The 16,853-nt window shown below is 42.0% G+C and overlaps 2 protein-coding genes across 6 annotated transcripts in view; both read left to right on the forward strand.

The window, feature by feature from the left end:
* The window catches only part of arhgef2 (rho/rac guanine nucleotide exchange factor (GEF) 2), a 62,790-nt gene extending 58,394 nt beyond the window's left edge, over positions 1-4,396 (forward strand). For all 5 annotated transcript variants that reach the window (XM_065009059.1, XM_065009060.1, XM_065009061.1 and 2 more), the window contains 6 exons: positions 411-521; positions 643-701; positions 822-914; positions 1,047-1,433; positions 1,624-1,795; positions 2,845-4,396. In XM_065009059.1, the coding sequence (XP_064865131.1) occupies positions 411-521; positions 643-701; positions 822-914; positions 1,047-1,433; positions 1,624-1,795; positions 2,845-2,906 (884 nt within the window). In that variant the 3' untranslated portion in view covers positions 2,907-4,396. The remainder of the gene's footprint in view (positions 1-410; positions 522-642; positions 702-821; positions 915-1,046; positions 1,434-1,623; positions 1,796-2,844) is intronic.
* Positions 4,397-4,974: 578 nt separating this feature from the next.
* On the forward strand, positions 4,975-16,157 carry LOC115114544 (annexin A2-like). Its single transcript, XM_029642874.2, has 13 exons — positions 4,975-5,102; positions 10,022-10,088; positions 10,265-10,367; positions 10,544-10,638; positions 10,805-10,918; positions 11,476-11,566; positions 11,759-11,838; positions 12,275-12,334; positions 12,438-12,528; positions 12,630-12,725; positions 13,070-13,128; positions 14,368-14,478; positions 14,581-16,157. The coding sequence occupies exons 2-13, from the start codon at positions 10,041-10,043 to the stop codon at positions 14,641-14,643; spliced, it is 1,011 nt and encodes a 336-aa protein (XP_029498734.2). The 5' UTR covers positions 4,975-5,102; positions 10,022-10,040; the 3' UTR covers positions 14,644-16,157.
* The last annotated feature ends 696 nt before the right edge of the window (positions 16,158-16,853 follow it).

Genomic DNA, 16,853 nt, shown 5'->3' on the forward strand with positions numbered 1-16,853 from the left:
ATGTAGAATTTACCTTCATTCTAATTCCTGGTCTATGGTCAGTTTGACTTTTCACCACCTAATAGTGAGGTGAGAGGCTGGTGTAGGGTTGGGTCATCCTAGGTCAGCGCCATAGAGGGTAAGGTGAGGGTTAATACCGTCTTACAGAGACGCAAGTATTAAATGAGGCCTAACCCAGAGCTTAGCACTGCAGATAGAGAGGTAGAACTAAATAATGAGCACCCTATAAGAGTATGAGTATCAGCTAGTCATAGCCTCTCAGAAGTCAATCTGAGATCACCAACGAAACCTCCGTTATTAACCCCTGGGTGTAGTGTTGTTCAGTTACTAGGACTATGTTACATTGTGGTATTAGTGCTGCTATGCCTCTTTTTCTTTTTTAATTCCCTCTCCTTCCCTCCTTTCATCAGTTGACAGGCTGAGTGAGTTGCTGCTGGGCTCCAACATAGAGCTTCCCAAGTCCAACGGTAGCACCAACGGTACCAATGATGACCAGAACCACAAAGGGGCGCCAGTGAGCAGTGAGTGGTTTTGCTTTGTCTTATACCACTGGGAGATGGTGGAGGGTGGTTTCCACAGTGTTTCAGCTCTCACTTATCAATCAGCTCACTTTCTCTCTCCTTCTGTCCCACCCATTTACAGATGGAGATTCGATCTCCGTCAACGGGACTCATGAAATGAAAGGAAGTCCAGCGTCCAAGGTGAGAGAGGATGACTGTGCCTTAGGGTTGGATAACATGTACATAAGCCACAACTGTGACTGTAATACATAATCAATTTATAATGACTTCATGTTTTGTGGGTGTTTTTTATCTTCTCAGGACAGAAATGGTAACCAGCTACAGGACAGACCCCTAAATGAGGAGGTGTGTCAGAGGCTTGTGAACCTCAGTGCTCATCTCCACTCTCTACAGGTGAGGCTGAATGACCCACTGGAATCCATTTGAGGCATTTTGTATTGCATAGGTGGTCCTTTCCTTACACCCCAGCTCCAACCTAGATTCAAAACTCCCTCTCTCCTTCCTCTCTCCCTCTCCCTCTCCCAGGCCGCCGTCATTCACCAAGACTCTGTCCTCGAGCTCCGCCTCCATGAGGGCACTGGCCCCGCCTCCTCAGGTTCCTCCACTCCCACCCCCACTCCTCCAAACTCCTTCCCCAGGCTGTGCCGTTCCATGTCACGTGACACAGGTCTGGATGCGGGCATGGTGGCAGCCATGGGGGAGATGGCCATGCTCCAGAAGCAGCATGATCTGCTGCAGGAGGAGGTGGTGAGGCTGCGCCCCCTGGAGGCCAGGCTGAGGGAGAGCGAGAGGGCCAGGGCTCAGCTGGAGCAGCAGATCAGGGACAATAAGGGCAAGAGGGGCAGGAGGGGAAGGAGAGGCAGCAGAGGCAGCAACGAAGACATTGTGGTGGATGTTACAGCCTTAGAGCAGGTGAGCAAAGTAACATCTGGCAGAGGTGTGGGAATGTCAAGTGTGGGAGTTTGGGGTCAAGTGTGTTTGGGTTTAGGTAGACTTACAGTCCTCACCCCAAATGTCTGAATCACTAAGCCATTCAAGAAGCACTAGTGGTTGATCTGTAGGTGAGCTCAAACAGGATATGATGGCTTTTCTCCTTTACTAGGCTCCTGCTAAAAGAAGAGGAAGTGGTGATGGCGAGCCCAGCCCTGTCGCGCCATTGGCCTGTCAGGAACCAGTGGACCAATTGGACGGCGTACTGGAAGGCAGTGAGGAGGAGGAGTCGGAGGAAGAGGCGGATGTAGTGAAGGTTTCACCACGCTCTGACAGTCCAAGAGGTGAGTAATTGACCCACAGTGTGTATCTTTCCTGTATTGAGAGTAATTGGAATATCTAAGGGAAACCAGTAATGCAGGCACTAGGGATGGAGGTGTGAGCATGCTGGTCTGGGCAGATGAGATGTAGTTGTTGTTTGTGTGCGTCTAAGTTGTTGTTTATATGTATACGTTTGTATGTATGTGGAGTAAAAAATTCAGATGGAAGGAATGTCTAGGGCCACTAAGGTATTAGTCATTGGTAGGGTGTAATCAGTTGAATAAAGAGGTCTATGATTCGAGAACTTTGGAATTGGCCAAATCCATGGAATCCCTCAAAAATCCCTATGGTGTCCATGACAACTAATCTTTACACATTTCTGACCTTTAACCGCATCACACCTAGTTTACCATGTCACACACACATACTTATGTTCGTTCAGCCCTGCCATATTTCTCACTCTCTACCTCTGCATGTTGAAGGTGTGTCTCCACGTCATATCTCGATCTATCAGTTTGGCACCGATTTCTCAGCTGTTTCTAGAGCAGAGTTTTGTGCACCATGTCCTGCCCTTCCTCTATCTCTCTGCCCTCCCTCTATCTCTCTGCCCTCCCTCTATCTCTCTGCTCGCTCTTAATGGTTGCTTGTTGATAGTCAATAATAGCGCTCTGTCCTCTCCACTCTTTACTTTTCCACACTTTTCATACAACTTTGATCATACAGTATATGGTAGGTTTAGAGGCAACATTTAGAGTGTTGAGAGACAGTCTGTTTTTGATGCCCTTCTTACTCAATCAATCAATGCACCTCTCCCCATTCTTTCTTTCTGTGTGCTTAAAGGGTGGATACCTCTGACAATATTTAACTCCCTCTGTCCACAGTCCTTACTGTATCAGTCACTGTCTGGTAACTCAGTGTACATAACAGTACTCCTCCAGTCACATCTCCATTGGAACCTCTATTTACATTACTGAGCTAGCTAGTCCTGTTTGGATCAACACATTATTCAAACATGATCAAACATATTAATAACATGTTTATTCATATCAATAACCTTCAATGACCTCCTCAGATCTCCAGGATATCCCGGAGGAGAGCGAGTGCGGACCGGAAGCTCAGGAATCCAAAGGCTGATTCCGAGTTAATTATTGACCTCAAACTGGATACGCAAACCACAAAACAGGACTTGAGAGCTGGACCAACATATTCTCAACCTCCAACCAACCAGACCTGATAGAACTTATCTTCAGTGATTCCATCTATTCGTCTTTCTTTGGCATAGAAAGCCTACCCAGGAATTGTGTATTGTATCATGGTATAAGTTAGTTCGGAGATGTTATATGTTTTTCTAATGTTATGTTAAAAGCTTCATCCTCGGGATTGAATCCCTTTTTCCAATCCCACTCTCCGTTTCTTCTTTCCCTTTTCAAAACAAGGATGACTAATAACAGAGAGGGATTGGGGGGTGAAGAGGAGGAGTTGTTCGTAACAACAATGGAATTCTAATGGTGGACTGTTGATCTAAAGGTGTCTGCTGATACCAGTAGGAACTATTCTGTACTGTAACTGCCTGTCATTGTTGTACATTTAGTGTCACCTCTCTACAGACCTGGTTTGTCTGTGGTGGTGGAGCTGACTGATTTGAAACTGAACTTAGACCAGTAAAGGAGGGCGGGACAGGAAAAGGGGGAGGGCGGGACAGAAAAGGGGGAGGGTGGGACAGAAAAGGAGGGTGTACATATGCTCTATATCATTGTTTAAAATATGTGTGGGTATTAATCAACTCTCACCCCCACTCCTTCTTGAACACAAACACTTGAAAACTATTGTGCTTTTCATAAACAAAATTGTTTCTTTTTTTTCTAGGAAGACATCAGTAGTGAGCCACCATGAGGGGTTTTATACTGAATATTTTATAAAAATGGGGAGGGGAGGTTACAATGAACTGTCCTGACTTTTGGAGGATACACACAGAAGTACCACACTGAACCAAAAAACAACATAATTGACATATTAATTAGGATAAAGAATTGCATCCTTAGAATAAGGATTGACTAATCTGACTGACTGTACCTGGAATATTTTCACCTCTATTATAATCTACAGTTGTATGTTTCATACATGAACTACTAAATTGAACTACTAAAACGTGGTTTACATTGTACTTAATCGTGAGTTCAGATTTGCCGGTGGAATTGACTTTGATTGTCTCTAATGTATTTCACCCATATGCTTTTTACGATGATAAACTGTTGCTACCAGCCAACTCCACCAGCAACACTGACACCAACCAAAACCTCCTTTAACAAAAAGTTCAACATTTTTCTGACTGTCTTTGAGCTCACCCCTTAACCATGAAGCGACTGTATTATGTAGGAATGTAAATTATTTGACTGGATTCAAAGGGTGTTTCCTTGTTTGAACTACATTAAAAAAAAAAACGTTTTTTCTTCTTTATATGTTACATATATTCTATAAGAAGTATTTGTATAAATATTTGATCTGTTCTGAAAAAAGAAAATTACTTTTTAACGTTAATATTGTAATTTTGTCTTTTTATTATTTTTTATTTGACTTACAATTATTTTAATTTGTGTGCTGTTTATAAATCTTACAGAAATCTAGTGTCTTGGAAGTTGTTATTGGCGCGTGTGTGCGTGTGTGCGTTGGGAGAGGGTCGCCATCTGACAGGTGTGCAACATTCCGTGTGTGTGTGTGACAGTGTGTCTGATATCCAACTTTCCACTAGAAAGTACTGGATACACAAGTGATTTTATTATAGCTCCATCTATCTTACCATGTATTGGTTTTACTCCAGGTTTGATCCATTTCCTATCAGATCGGTGAACTGAACTAATGGCCAGGTAGGCTTATTGCACTTAAGGAAAAACCACAGAAATGTCACATGTGAACACATGAATGTGTTCCAAAAACACATGCTTTCATGTGATCTTATGTGAACTTAATGGGATGACAACATGTGATAACATGAAACTACCCATGTGAAAACGTGATCATATGTGAAGTGTTCCAAAAACACGTTTTCACATTTGAAATGGAATGTGAAATCATGGGATTTTCCACATGTGAAATCATGTGAGTTTTTTTGTAAGGGAGTCCATAGCCAGGAATTTCTACAGCCAAGATAGCCTACCTATCAATAGAGACACGCCCATGGTTATAAAAGAAATGAGTGAGTGCTTCAAGTCCAGCATAGCCATATCCTATCTGTCCGGCAGCAGCCACACCCTGTTGTCTTAGAAATAGACTAAAACGTCAAGTCATTTCAGAGACCTCTCCTGTCAAGCGGATACGAAACGGGACTATCAGGTGCGTTTCATTTCATTATGCTGTATAATGGCATACATTGTTGGGGAAATATATATTTTTAACAATATAAATCTTTGATTTATGCAGTTCGTAATTGTGTTTAATTTTGGAAAACGATATGGTGATAAGCCACAAAAAAAAAATTTGGTTTCCCTGCGTTTTATCACATGGAGGAATCTCAGGAATTAGTGGTGGGCGAGACTGTTGTGGGCAACATCACCAGAGACGAGAGGAATTTAGTCTGTAGAGTCAGGTCGGGGGACTATTTTCTTGCTCTGGCCAGATGTTGAGTTTTGTGATACGCAAGCAGAAATGACACATTCGCCGACATTTAATTTGTATAGAAGAGTATTATGTCCAAGTGAAGAAAACAAAGAGCAAGGGGTGGCGTTACTTGGATTATATTTGTTTTGCAAGCTAGTACTTTTTTTTAAAGTAGTAAAAATATTTATAGAATAAAGTGGCAATATTTATAGAATAACGTCGCAGTTGTATTTCAAGATGAATGTAGGGGATTTGGTTAAGTGCGGTGGGTTTGGTGTAGAGGCATGCAGGTGTGTGTGTGTGGGCGGTAAAAAGTCGGGGCAAAACAAACGGCCATCAATTGAATTATAATGCACTGGTTCAAACAGGCGTCACTGTCACACGCGTATCAATCTAATGTTCTAATAACTCGCACGAACAAGCACGCACGCACACACACACACCAAGTATCCCTCTGCCTCTTTCAGACTGTGCATACACTTCAGAATCCATGGTGCGTTATGAGAAACAAAACAACTTTCTTGGCACTGTCACTAAACGCGAAGAGAACTGGGGTTGAGTCCCTATAGTCTGCTCTCCGAATTCGCTACGTTCTGCTGCGTAGCCTAGGGGAAAACCTTGCAAAAATCTGTGCATAATGGGAACTATTAACGACTTTATCCATGGTGCTTTACTAATGGTACTATTTCCTCCTTATGACAACCATATTTCTAACGATAAGCTAGTAGGCTACAGTATCACACTCAATAAAACGAATTGTATTGGGATCCTGGGTACCGGGGGCTATGCGTGTGTCTGTGTCCAATATCAAACTGCTCTCCAAATTCGCTACAATACCGCTATTTCCAGCAAACTATAAATCTATAGCGGCCCATTAGAGTACCGTAATCTTATAATACAGTGGGCAAGTGAAAGTAAATGATAGGCCTATCCAACGGCTGCGGGAGGAATGGACAATGAAGCCAAGGTTTTACGCAAGTGTCTGTGGGAGGAGGCAACTCAAGGACATCTCATGCATGTGTAACGGATGTGAAACGGCTGGTGGTGCGCGGTGGTGCGCGCTAAATAGCGTTTCAAATCGGCGACGTCACTTGCTCAGAGACCTTGAAGTAGTGGTTCCCCTTGAGCGATGGGAGCGGTGCTTCGTGGGTGACTGTTGTTGACGAGTGCAGAAGGTCCCTGGTTCGCGCCCGGTTATGGGCGAGGGGACGGTCTAAAGTTATACTGTTACGAATGCAAACCAGCTAATCTGAGGCACTGTTTGAATATATTCATGGTTGGATTCTTCCTTTCTAGAAATAGTCATTTGTCTAAATATAGGCCTATTAGATACATTATTCACTGATCTGACATTACTTGTTTGGTAGCCTAGCATAATATCTCCTCTCACTATCCATCTATCCGTGATGTTTTCAATGATGGGAGGAATGAAGAATGCATATCCCAAAACAGAGACATCATCTCCGTTATAGGCTATCTGTCTCAGCTATACCGCCAATTTAGGCTACAACTTGTTCACTTTATAGAGGCTAGACCTGTTGGTTGTTAGATTATAATAATGGAACGTAAAATTACTGTCGCAGACGGGGCTTTACCCAAAACTCTGCCCCGTTGCTATGCACGGTCCATGACAGGGGTTTGGCCTTCTTATAATAATGTGTTTTTTATGTGCTAAAAGAGAAAGGATTTCCTTGTTATTAAAGCCAATTCTAAAGTATAGTTTCACCAGGTCATCTAACTGCGGGCAATTCAATGGTGGCACGCACAGCAACAGGGAGTCACTGAGACATTATTCTCAAAATATGGACCCTTTATTCTCAAAATATTGTCACTTTATTTTCAAAATATTGCCACTTAATTTTCGAAATTTAATTTCGACTTTATTCTCGAAATATTGCCATTTTATTCACGAAATATTCCACTTAAAAAAAAAATACTATAGTAAAAAATAAAAATAATACAAGTATCACCAGTTCTCTTCACTTATTCCTAATACGCTTCCGTACGTTTGCGACACTAGAGGGCAATGAAGTAAAGTATATTGGATGGACTTCACCAACCATTGTGGCCCTGTTCAAAAACTCTTTCTATTTCCTCCCTCCTTTCCTTTGGTAATCATTGATTTGTTTGTGAATTGATACACGAAGACAATATTTCTATTGCATAAAATATCTAATGTCTGTAGTTTGGGTACCTGATTTATCAATGGTAAATGTATCAATGCAGAGTTGGACAACTGGACTGCGGGACAGTGGATTCGCATTGATACGTGAATCTGAATTTTGTTATCATGGTATCCGGGAATTATCATGAATAAATCCCTGCTAATGTGGCCGATGTGAAATGGCTAGCTAGTTAGCGGTGGTGCACGCTAATAGTGTTTCAGTCGGTGACGTCACTAGCTCTGAGACCTTGAAGTAGTTGTTCCGCGTCTTTTGTGGAGCGATGGGTAACGATGCTTCGTGAGTGACTGTGGTTGACATTTGAAATATTTGTATATATTTTATATACAGTTGAAGTCGGAAGTTTACATACACTTAGGTTGGAGTCATTAGAACTCGTTTTTCACTCCACAAATGTCTTTTTAACAAACTATAGTTTTGGCAAGTCGGTTAGGACACATGTCATTTTTCCAACAATTGTTTACAGACAATTAGTTTACAGATGATTTACAGTTTACTGATTATTTCACTTATATTTCACTGTATCACAATTCCAGTGGGTCAGAAGTCTACATACACTAAGTTGACTGTGCCTTCAAACAGCTTGAAAATTCCAGAAAATTATGTCATGGCTTTAGAAGCTACTGATAGGCTAATTGACAACATTTGAGTCAATTGGAGGTGTACATGTGGATGTATTTCAAAGCCTACCTTCAAACTCAGTTCCTCTTTGCTTGACATCATGTGAAAATCAAAAGGAATCAGCCAAGACCTCAGAAAAACAATTGTAGACCTCCACAAGTCTGGTTCATCCTTGGGAGCAATTTCCAAACGTCTGAAGGTACCACGTTCATCTGTACAAACAATAGTACACAAGTATAAACACCATGAGACCACGCAGCCCTCGTACCGCTCAGGATGGAGACGAGTTCTGTCTTCTAGAATTGATGGGAAATGATGTAAAATATATCACTAGCCACTTTTAACAATGCTACCTAATATAATGTTTACATACCCTACATTATTCATCTCATATGTATACGTATATACTGTACTCTATATCATCTACTGCATCCTTATGTAATACATGTATCACTAGCCACTTTAACTATGCCACTTTGTTTACATACTCCTCTCATATGTATATACTGTACTCGATACCATCTACTGTATCTTGCCTATGCCGCTCTGTACCATCACTCATTCATATATCTTTATGTACATATTCTTTATCCCCTTACACTGTGTATAAGACAGTAGTTTTGGAATTGTTAGTTAGATTACTTGTTGGTTATTACTGCATTGTCGGAACTAGAAGCACAAGCATTTCGCTACACTCGCATTAACATCTGCTAACCATGTGTATGTGACAAATAAAATTTGATTTGATTTGAGATGAACGTACTTTGGTGCGAAAAGTGCAAATCAATCCCAGAACAACAGCAAAGGACCTTGTGAAGATGCTGGAGGAAACAGGTACAAAGTATCTATATCCACAGTAAACCGAGTCCTATATCGACATAACCTGAAAGGCTGCTCAGCAAGGAAGAAGCCACTGCTCCAAAACCGCCATAAAAAAGCCAGACTACGGTTTGCACATGGGGACAAAGATTGTACTTTTTGGAGAAATGTCCTTTGGTCTGATGAAACAAAAATAGAACTGTTTGGCCATAATGACCATCGTTATGTTCGGAGGAAAAAGGGGGAGGCTTGCAAGCCGAAGAACACCATCCCAACCATGAAGCACGAGGGTGGCAGCATCATGTTGTGTCGGTGCTTTGCTGCAGGAGGGACTGGTGTACTTCACAAAATAGATGGCATCATGAGGTAGGAAAATTATGTGGAAATATTGAAGCAACATCTCAAGACATCAGTCAGGAAGTTAAAGCTTGGTCGCAAATGGGTCTTCCAAATGGACAATGACCCCAAGCATACTTCCAAAGTTGTGGCAAAATGGCTCAAGGACAACAAAGTCAAGGTATTGGAGTGGCCATCACAAAGCCCTGACCTCAATTCTATAGAAAATTTGTGGCCAGAACTGAAAAAGCATATGCGAGCAAGGAGGCCTACAAACCTGACTCAGTTATACTAGCTCTGTCAGGAGGAATGGGCCAAAATTCATCCAACTTATTGTGGGAAGCTTGTGGATGGCTACACAAAAAAATTGACCCAAGTTAAACAATTTAAAAGGCAATGCTACCAAATACTAATTGAGTGTATGTCAACTTCTGACCCACTGGGAATGTGATGAAATAAATAAAAGCTGAAATAAATCATTCTCTCTTCTATTATTCTGACATGTCACATTCTTAAAATAAAGTGGTGATCCTAACTGACCTAAAACAGGGACTTTTTACTGGGATTAAATGTCAGGAATTGTGAAAAACTGAGTTTAAATGTATTTCACTCAGGGGTATGTAAACTTCGGTCTTCAACTGTATATATTACATGTCAAATTACCCCAACACTAATTATGCCTAATCTCAATTTTAGTTACTCTGTCACTCCCATCATGGAAGCTCTGCTGAAGTCTATGCATAATACCTCTCCCAAAGCAAATGTAAGTGAACCAACATCTCCTTAAACTTTCTCCTCATCTCCTCTCCTTCATCTGGACTAAACTAAAAAGATAGAATGGCTAAACGCAACATGACGGAAGCTAGACAGTAAATGTCAGTGATAGAGGTTTACTGTAGCGACTTAGTGACACCACCCCCTCTCCCCTGTCTTGTCCAGTCTCATGAGATGTGGTGGGGTACACTGGGCACTGTGCGACCCTTCCCCAACTTCAACTCAGAGAAGGATGCCCGCGAAATTCAAACTGCCTTGGAGAGCAAAGGTACTATTCAAGGATGGAATGTCCGCTAATGAAGTAAATCACTACCATAGCTCATTGAAAACAATTTGTTGCCTGAGAAATTCATCAATCTGATAGTGTGAATGTTTGAAGTAGTTAGTATCATACATACATATTAGATGAGGTATTCAAAATATGTGTGTGTGTGAATGTATTAGCCAGTGACGTGAACACTCTGGTGAGAATCTTAACCAATCGAAACAATGCTCAGAGACAGAGCATCGCGGAGTCCTACCATAACCTCACACAGAAGGTAACTATAACTACCTGTTTGAAACACTATGTGGATCTGTCAGCCTCACACTTGTGGATCTGTCAGCCTACCTATTGACTACTTTTACATCTATAAGGGGACTGTGGGAAGGGATGTGATATATGGCATTGGAACCCAACAGTCTCTATCTACCCCTCCTCTGTAGGAGTTGTGTCCTGCCCTGAAGAAAGCTCTGTCAGGGGGGCTGGAGCAACTCATGCTGGGGCTGATGATGACCCCCTCTCAGTTTGATGCCCATCGCCTCAGACAGTCCATGGATGTGAGAGCAGATCACATGTTATTTCAATGATCATTGTAATAAGCATGTAATATATGTTAATTGTATTTTTAGGTGTGTAATTACTGTATGTACTGTAATGTGGTTTGAATGAATGTGTGGGTCTTTGTGTATGGTGTGTGTGTCAATGAATCAGTGTTGTAATACTCAAGCCCAGGACTCGGACTTGACTCAGACTCAAGTCACGATTTTCATGACTCGTGACTCAACTCGAACTCGATCAGTGGTGACTTGGACTTGGCCAGTTGTGACTTTGTCAGAAAATCTCTCTTTTGCATAATTTAACAACATCAAATGTTAGATAGCTGTATTATCTATTTAGCCTTACAAATGTGCAACACTGTAATGATATTTAACTTAAAAAATGGTTTGACAGCTACTGTTAGCACACCAAGTGACTCGTGACTCGAGTATAAAGGACTTAGACTTCGACTCGGACTCGAACACTAGGGATTTGGGACTTCACTTGGACTCAAGATTTAGTGACTTGGCTACATCACTGGAACAAATCACTTTAAATGTGTAATTGTTTGCTTCAGGGTATTGGTACAGATGAAGAGAGTCTATTGGCTGTGTTGTGTACCAAATCACCACAGCAGCTTAAAGATGCCACTATTGCCTACAAACAGGGTGAGAATTACTGTCTTTGGGTAACACACATGCACTCTTGCAAATATTTGCACAAACACACACACACACACATGCACGCACACACGCACGCACGCACACACACACATACACACATACACACACACACACACACACACACACACACACACACACAGAGTGCCCTACTGTAGTCTTATTCTGCTTTGTTAACAGAGTTTGGACGTTACTTGGAGAATGATCTTATCAGTGAGACTAGTAAAGACTTCACTAAGCTGGTACTGGCCATACTCAAGGTACTGCCACACTTCTTTTAGCAGATTCTCGTTCCGGTCTTAGACTTGGGTTGTCTCAATATTGCAATCTACGTAGAGTTCACTAAGAAAAAAAAGGTGCTATCTAGAACCTAAATGGGTTCTTCGGCTGTCCCCATAGGAGAACCGTTTGAAGAACCCCTTTTGGTTCCAGGTAGAACCCTTTCCACAGAGGGTTTTACATGGAACCCAAAAAGGGTTCTACCTAGAACCAAAAAGGTTCTCTTCTGGGGACAGCCGAAAAACCCCTTTGGAACCCTTTTTTCTAAGAGGGAATGCTATATAGGCATAGTAAGTTAGAGTGCCTTGTCAAGTTTTCACCCCCCTGCACAGAGTAAGCTGTATAGTTCAGTCAGTGAAAAATAATGTCCTAATTTGAACTAATTGAAAGGTGCCATTTGTGCTTTAATACCAACAGAAGGAGGAGCTGAATTCAAAGGAGATGGTTGATTATCAGCTCATTGACCAGGATGTTAAGGTGAGTGTTCTTCTTCAAAGCCCCAAATTACCTCCAGAAAGTTCCTCCAATTAGGCAGTACTATTGATATCCTTTGTGTGTGTGTGGTTGTTTGTGTGTGTAGGCTCTAAATGATGCTGTGAATGGTAAGAAAAAGGACCCAGCCCCCTGGATTCAGGTGTTAACCACGAGAGACTCAAACCATCTCAACAGAGGTAACAAACAAATCTCTCTTTTATCCGTTCGCTTGTCTCTCTTCCTAGCCCTAGTATGGCTGTAGCCTCCATTACCACCCTCCACACTCTCTATCTCTCAGTGCTATCCAGGTTGGAGGATCTGAGAGGGGAGACTGTGGATAAAACAGTACAGAGTCACTTCTCTGGGGACCTGAGGCTTGGCTTCCGCACTCTGGGTAAGACATAGCCTCGTTCAATTATTTTGTTGTTTGTTTGTATTTTACCTTTATTTAACTAGGCAAGTCAGTTAAGAACAAATTCTTATTTTCAATGACGGCCTAGGAACAGTGGGTTAACTTCCTTGTTCAGGGGCAGAACGACAGATTTTTACCTTGTCAGCTCGGGGAGTCGATCTTGCAACCTTTCAGTTACTAGTCCAACTCTCTAACCATTAGGTTACCTGCCGCCCCACAATTGCTCTGTGCTAGACTAACTTTCAACTTCTTCAAATGCTCATGTGTGTTTGTCACAGTATGACAAACATTAATTAACAGTATTTATTGATTCTTTCCATCTGTAGTTGGCTCCATCCCAAGCATTCCTTTGTTCCTGGCCCAGCGGCTACACAGCAACATTAAGGTAAGTTTAAGTCTACTCCACATTCTGTTACTATGACTCTACTCCAGACTCACACTGGCTACATGACTATTCGTGTTGTGCTGTGAGGTGTGTCGTGGAAATTTCCTGTATTTACCAAACCATGAGAGCAAACCACACACAAGTCAGAGTGTAACGGCGTTCTTCTATCTCCTCCTCTGATGAAGAGGTAGAACAAGGATCGGACCAAAATGCAGCTTGATGATGATTCATGATATAATTTTAATGAAGGAAAAACAATACAAGCGGAAACTACAAAAATAATGAAAAGTGAAAACCGAAACAGCCCTATCTGGTGCAAACACTAAGACAGGAACAATCACCCACAAAATACACAGTGAAACCCAGGCTACCTAAATATGGTTCCCAATCAGAGACAACGAGAATCACCTGACTCTGATTGAGAACCGCCTCAGGCAGCCAAGCCTACTCTAGACACCCCTACTCAGCCGCAATCCCAATACCTACTAAACCCCAATACAAAACACACCACAACACAATAAACCCATGTCACACCCTGGCCTGAACAAATAATTCAAGAAAACACAAAATACTAAGACCAAGGCGTGACACAGAGTTAGTTATCACAAAGTCCATCTTTAATTATATGAGCTCCATCACAACCCTGTGACTCTCAGATCAATTCAGTGTCTATAAATGAATTCTCTGAGAGTCCCTTACACATTGCAACTGAGATCCTTTATAGCAAAGACACACATAGCCAGACAGCATTGGCCATAATTTATCGTTCAGCTTTGTCTCCTAAACTATGCTCTTTTCTCAAACTCAGAACCATAAACCAATCCTTATATCAACAGGCATATATCAAATCCACCTCCTTGACAAGATCACAGAGACACATTGACTGGCACACAGACATTGTGGAGCCAAGAGATACACGCTTGACCTCTCCCCTCTCTCCGGCCCAAATAACTTAGTCTTGACGGAGACCAGATAACTGCAACCCCGGCCACAGTATTATACAAAAATAAACATTCTGATGAGAAGTAACTTACAAACATATGATGAATATAAAACATCTTACCTATGTTACCAACTAATTCTGATTATTCCCCAACAGGTGTAGTTGGCAAGTGTAGTGGGCATTGCAATCTTGTAAGACTATTGATTTCTGTGCCTTTGTGTCAGGTCTTGAGGCAGAGTCTTCTGTAAACCAGGTTCATTCAAATTGTGTATGTTTATTGTGTATTTGTCCTGCAGAAAGGCAGTTTAGTGCAGGGGATTATTATCAGCCACAGTGAAGAGGACCTCCTCTGTGTGAGAATCGAGTATCGCAAACTGACCAACATTTCACTCTACTCTGCATTGCAGGTGAAAACATATGCACCCACACCAATACATTGAATATTCATTCTGGAAGGTTTGTAGTTTGTAACTCTGTCATAACTACGTCCCACTCTCTCACACCCACAGAAAGAATACAAAGGGGAGATGCAGCAGGCTCTCCTAGCCTTGTGTCGATCTGAAGACCTGTAAAGGAAGAATTCCTTTTAACCTACACACAGTATTGTCACACTGGTATAAAGGGATCGGGAGACAGGTGCAGGAATGCGTAATAGTTTTATTTATTTATCCAAATTACAGCGTTCCATGTACAGGCACGGCGGCGGCGACCAAACAAACACTATACAAAACACAGGGTTGAGACCCAAACAAAAGAGCGAGGAGTACCTTGAATAAATACACAATCACACAATGATTATCACACGGGACGAGACCCTGTAATCATCTGCACAATATACGTGGCACGAAATCCAAAACAACACAGCACAGGTACTCACACGACCAACGGACATTGGAACAATAAACGACAGGACAATGGTGAACAAAGGGCACACTTATACAATTACTAATCAACTGGGAATAGGGACCAGGTGTGCGTAATGACAGTTCTGGAGGGATCTGTGACAAGTACATATGATTTCCGTTGTTGTAACCTAATAACTGGTATTATGTCACTCCATTAAACAATTTACATGTCTTTGATATTTCAGCACATTTTGCCATAATTCTACCATTTCTATATCACCCATAGTGCTAACCATTATGAAGTGGTAATTTGCCTTAAAGTAAACGAATTTCAAACATCTCACACCTTTGTTTCTACTTCTATGAATATCATCTAGTGTGTGTGCGAGTTGGTGGGGAACAGGGCCCAGGCGTTTCATATTCTAAGTGTCTCTCTCCCTCTGTTTGTCCTAATCCCAGGTCAATGTCAGCCAGGAAGTATTAATATCCCTCAAGCATCTCATAGTTAGCATCTCAGACTCCGCTCATCCCCTCCCCACCCTCCCACCATGACCAAGGGCTGCCTGGGCCTATGGATTGTCAATCAGTAAAAATAGAAGCACTTTCATCCTATGGCAGTGTTTTCCCTACCATTGTATAGACAAGGCACCCGCCCCCTAATTATGATGTTGCCACTCCGAAGCTCCACAAGAGGTGTCACCTGATTCAATCGGTTTTAATCAGATGTGATTGTAAAGTCTGCTTCCAACTCACACTCTCAAACACGTAGATCCCCTGAACGCAGCTCACTTTCCAGCTCACACTCTCAAACACATAGATCCCCTGAATGCAGCTCACTCTACAGATCCCAATTACCTGAATTCTGATCACCTATTCACACACCTGTATGTCATTATCACACACTATTTAGTTCAGTTCTTTGCACCCCATTATTGTGAGGTATTGTTTGTTTTGTGACACACTTCTAGTCGGAGCTCTGTTTTCCCATAATGTAATCCTCCCGTGTATGATAGTTTTTGCCTGCCTCACTAACGACACCTTTTGCCTGTTCCTGATCGGATTTCCTGTTATCAACCTATTGCCCGATCTCCCGGACGACTTTACTAGCCTTTTCCCTGCCTGTACTGTTGCCTTTTTTGGACCCCCTGTGTATGACCTTCTGCCTGCCCCTGGACCCAGCCACCTGCCTCCTCCTGTGGTGTTTTACAATAAACACCTGCTGTGCTCTGCGCTTGAAACCAGCTCTCTGTCTCCTATCATGTTCATTACAGTGATGTTGGCAGCCTTGGATTTTTGAGACGAAGTGTTTGGATCCTATGAAGAGATGCATCAAAAACCACATGTAACTGTTCCTTAATAATGCAACTTTGAACTTGTACAAAGTTGAAAACAATAAATAATAGAAGTTAGTTTTAAACATAAAAGGTTTGACTGCTGACTGGATCATGAAAAGAAACACTGGTTTGTTTCACGTGATGGGTCCCAGGCAAATTCCAAAAGCTTAGTTGGGGTCACATCATTAAAAAGTTGGTGATTACTTGTGCGTGTGTGTGCAATGTCCAGCTATTGAAAAGGGACACCTTGACAGTGAATGAATGTCTGTCAGGATTTCAGCTTTGTCAACCAACAGTAAATTGTCTCCCCCCTCCACATTGAATGAGCTCACCTTTGAGACCATGTACATTTTATATCAGGGACTGTCCTACTTACACCATTTGATTCTTGTCCATTTTTTGGTCTCACCTTCCTCCACATTTCTTTAATCTCCATTCCTCCGACTGATTTACAACTTACAATGACTGTGGTTTCTAAACTGGGAGACATTTATTAGTAGTAGTTCATATTTGGGGGTGGACTTTAAGAGGGGAAGTTTCATGTCCATAGTAGCAATAACAGTGTGTGTGTGTGTGTGTGTTTGTGTAAGAGAGATAGTTAGA

The sequence above is a fragment of the Oncorhynchus nerka genome, linkage group LG3 (assembly GCF_034236695.1).
Source record: "Oncorhynchus nerka isolate Pitt River linkage group LG3, Oner_Uvic_2.0, whole genome shotgun sequence".
Classification (NCBI taxonomy): Eukaryota; Metazoa; Chordata; class Actinopteri; order Salmoniformes; family Salmonidae; genus Oncorhynchus; species Oncorhynchus nerka.

Excerpts from the sequence above, each read along its gene's own strand:
- LOC115114544 (XM_029642874.2), top strand. The coding sequence starts at position 10,041 with ATGGAAGCTCTGCTGAAGTCTATGCATAATACCTCTCCCAAAGCAAAT. Across the intron at positions 10,639-10,804 it reads ACCATAACCTCACACAGAAG|GAGTTGTGTCCTGCCCTGAA; the intron begins GTAACTATAACT and ends CCTCCTCTGTAG. Across the intron at positions 12,529-12,629 it reads CTCAAACCATCTCAACAGAG|TGCTATCCAGGTTGGAGGAT; the intron begins GTAACAAACAAA and ends TCTATCTCTCAG.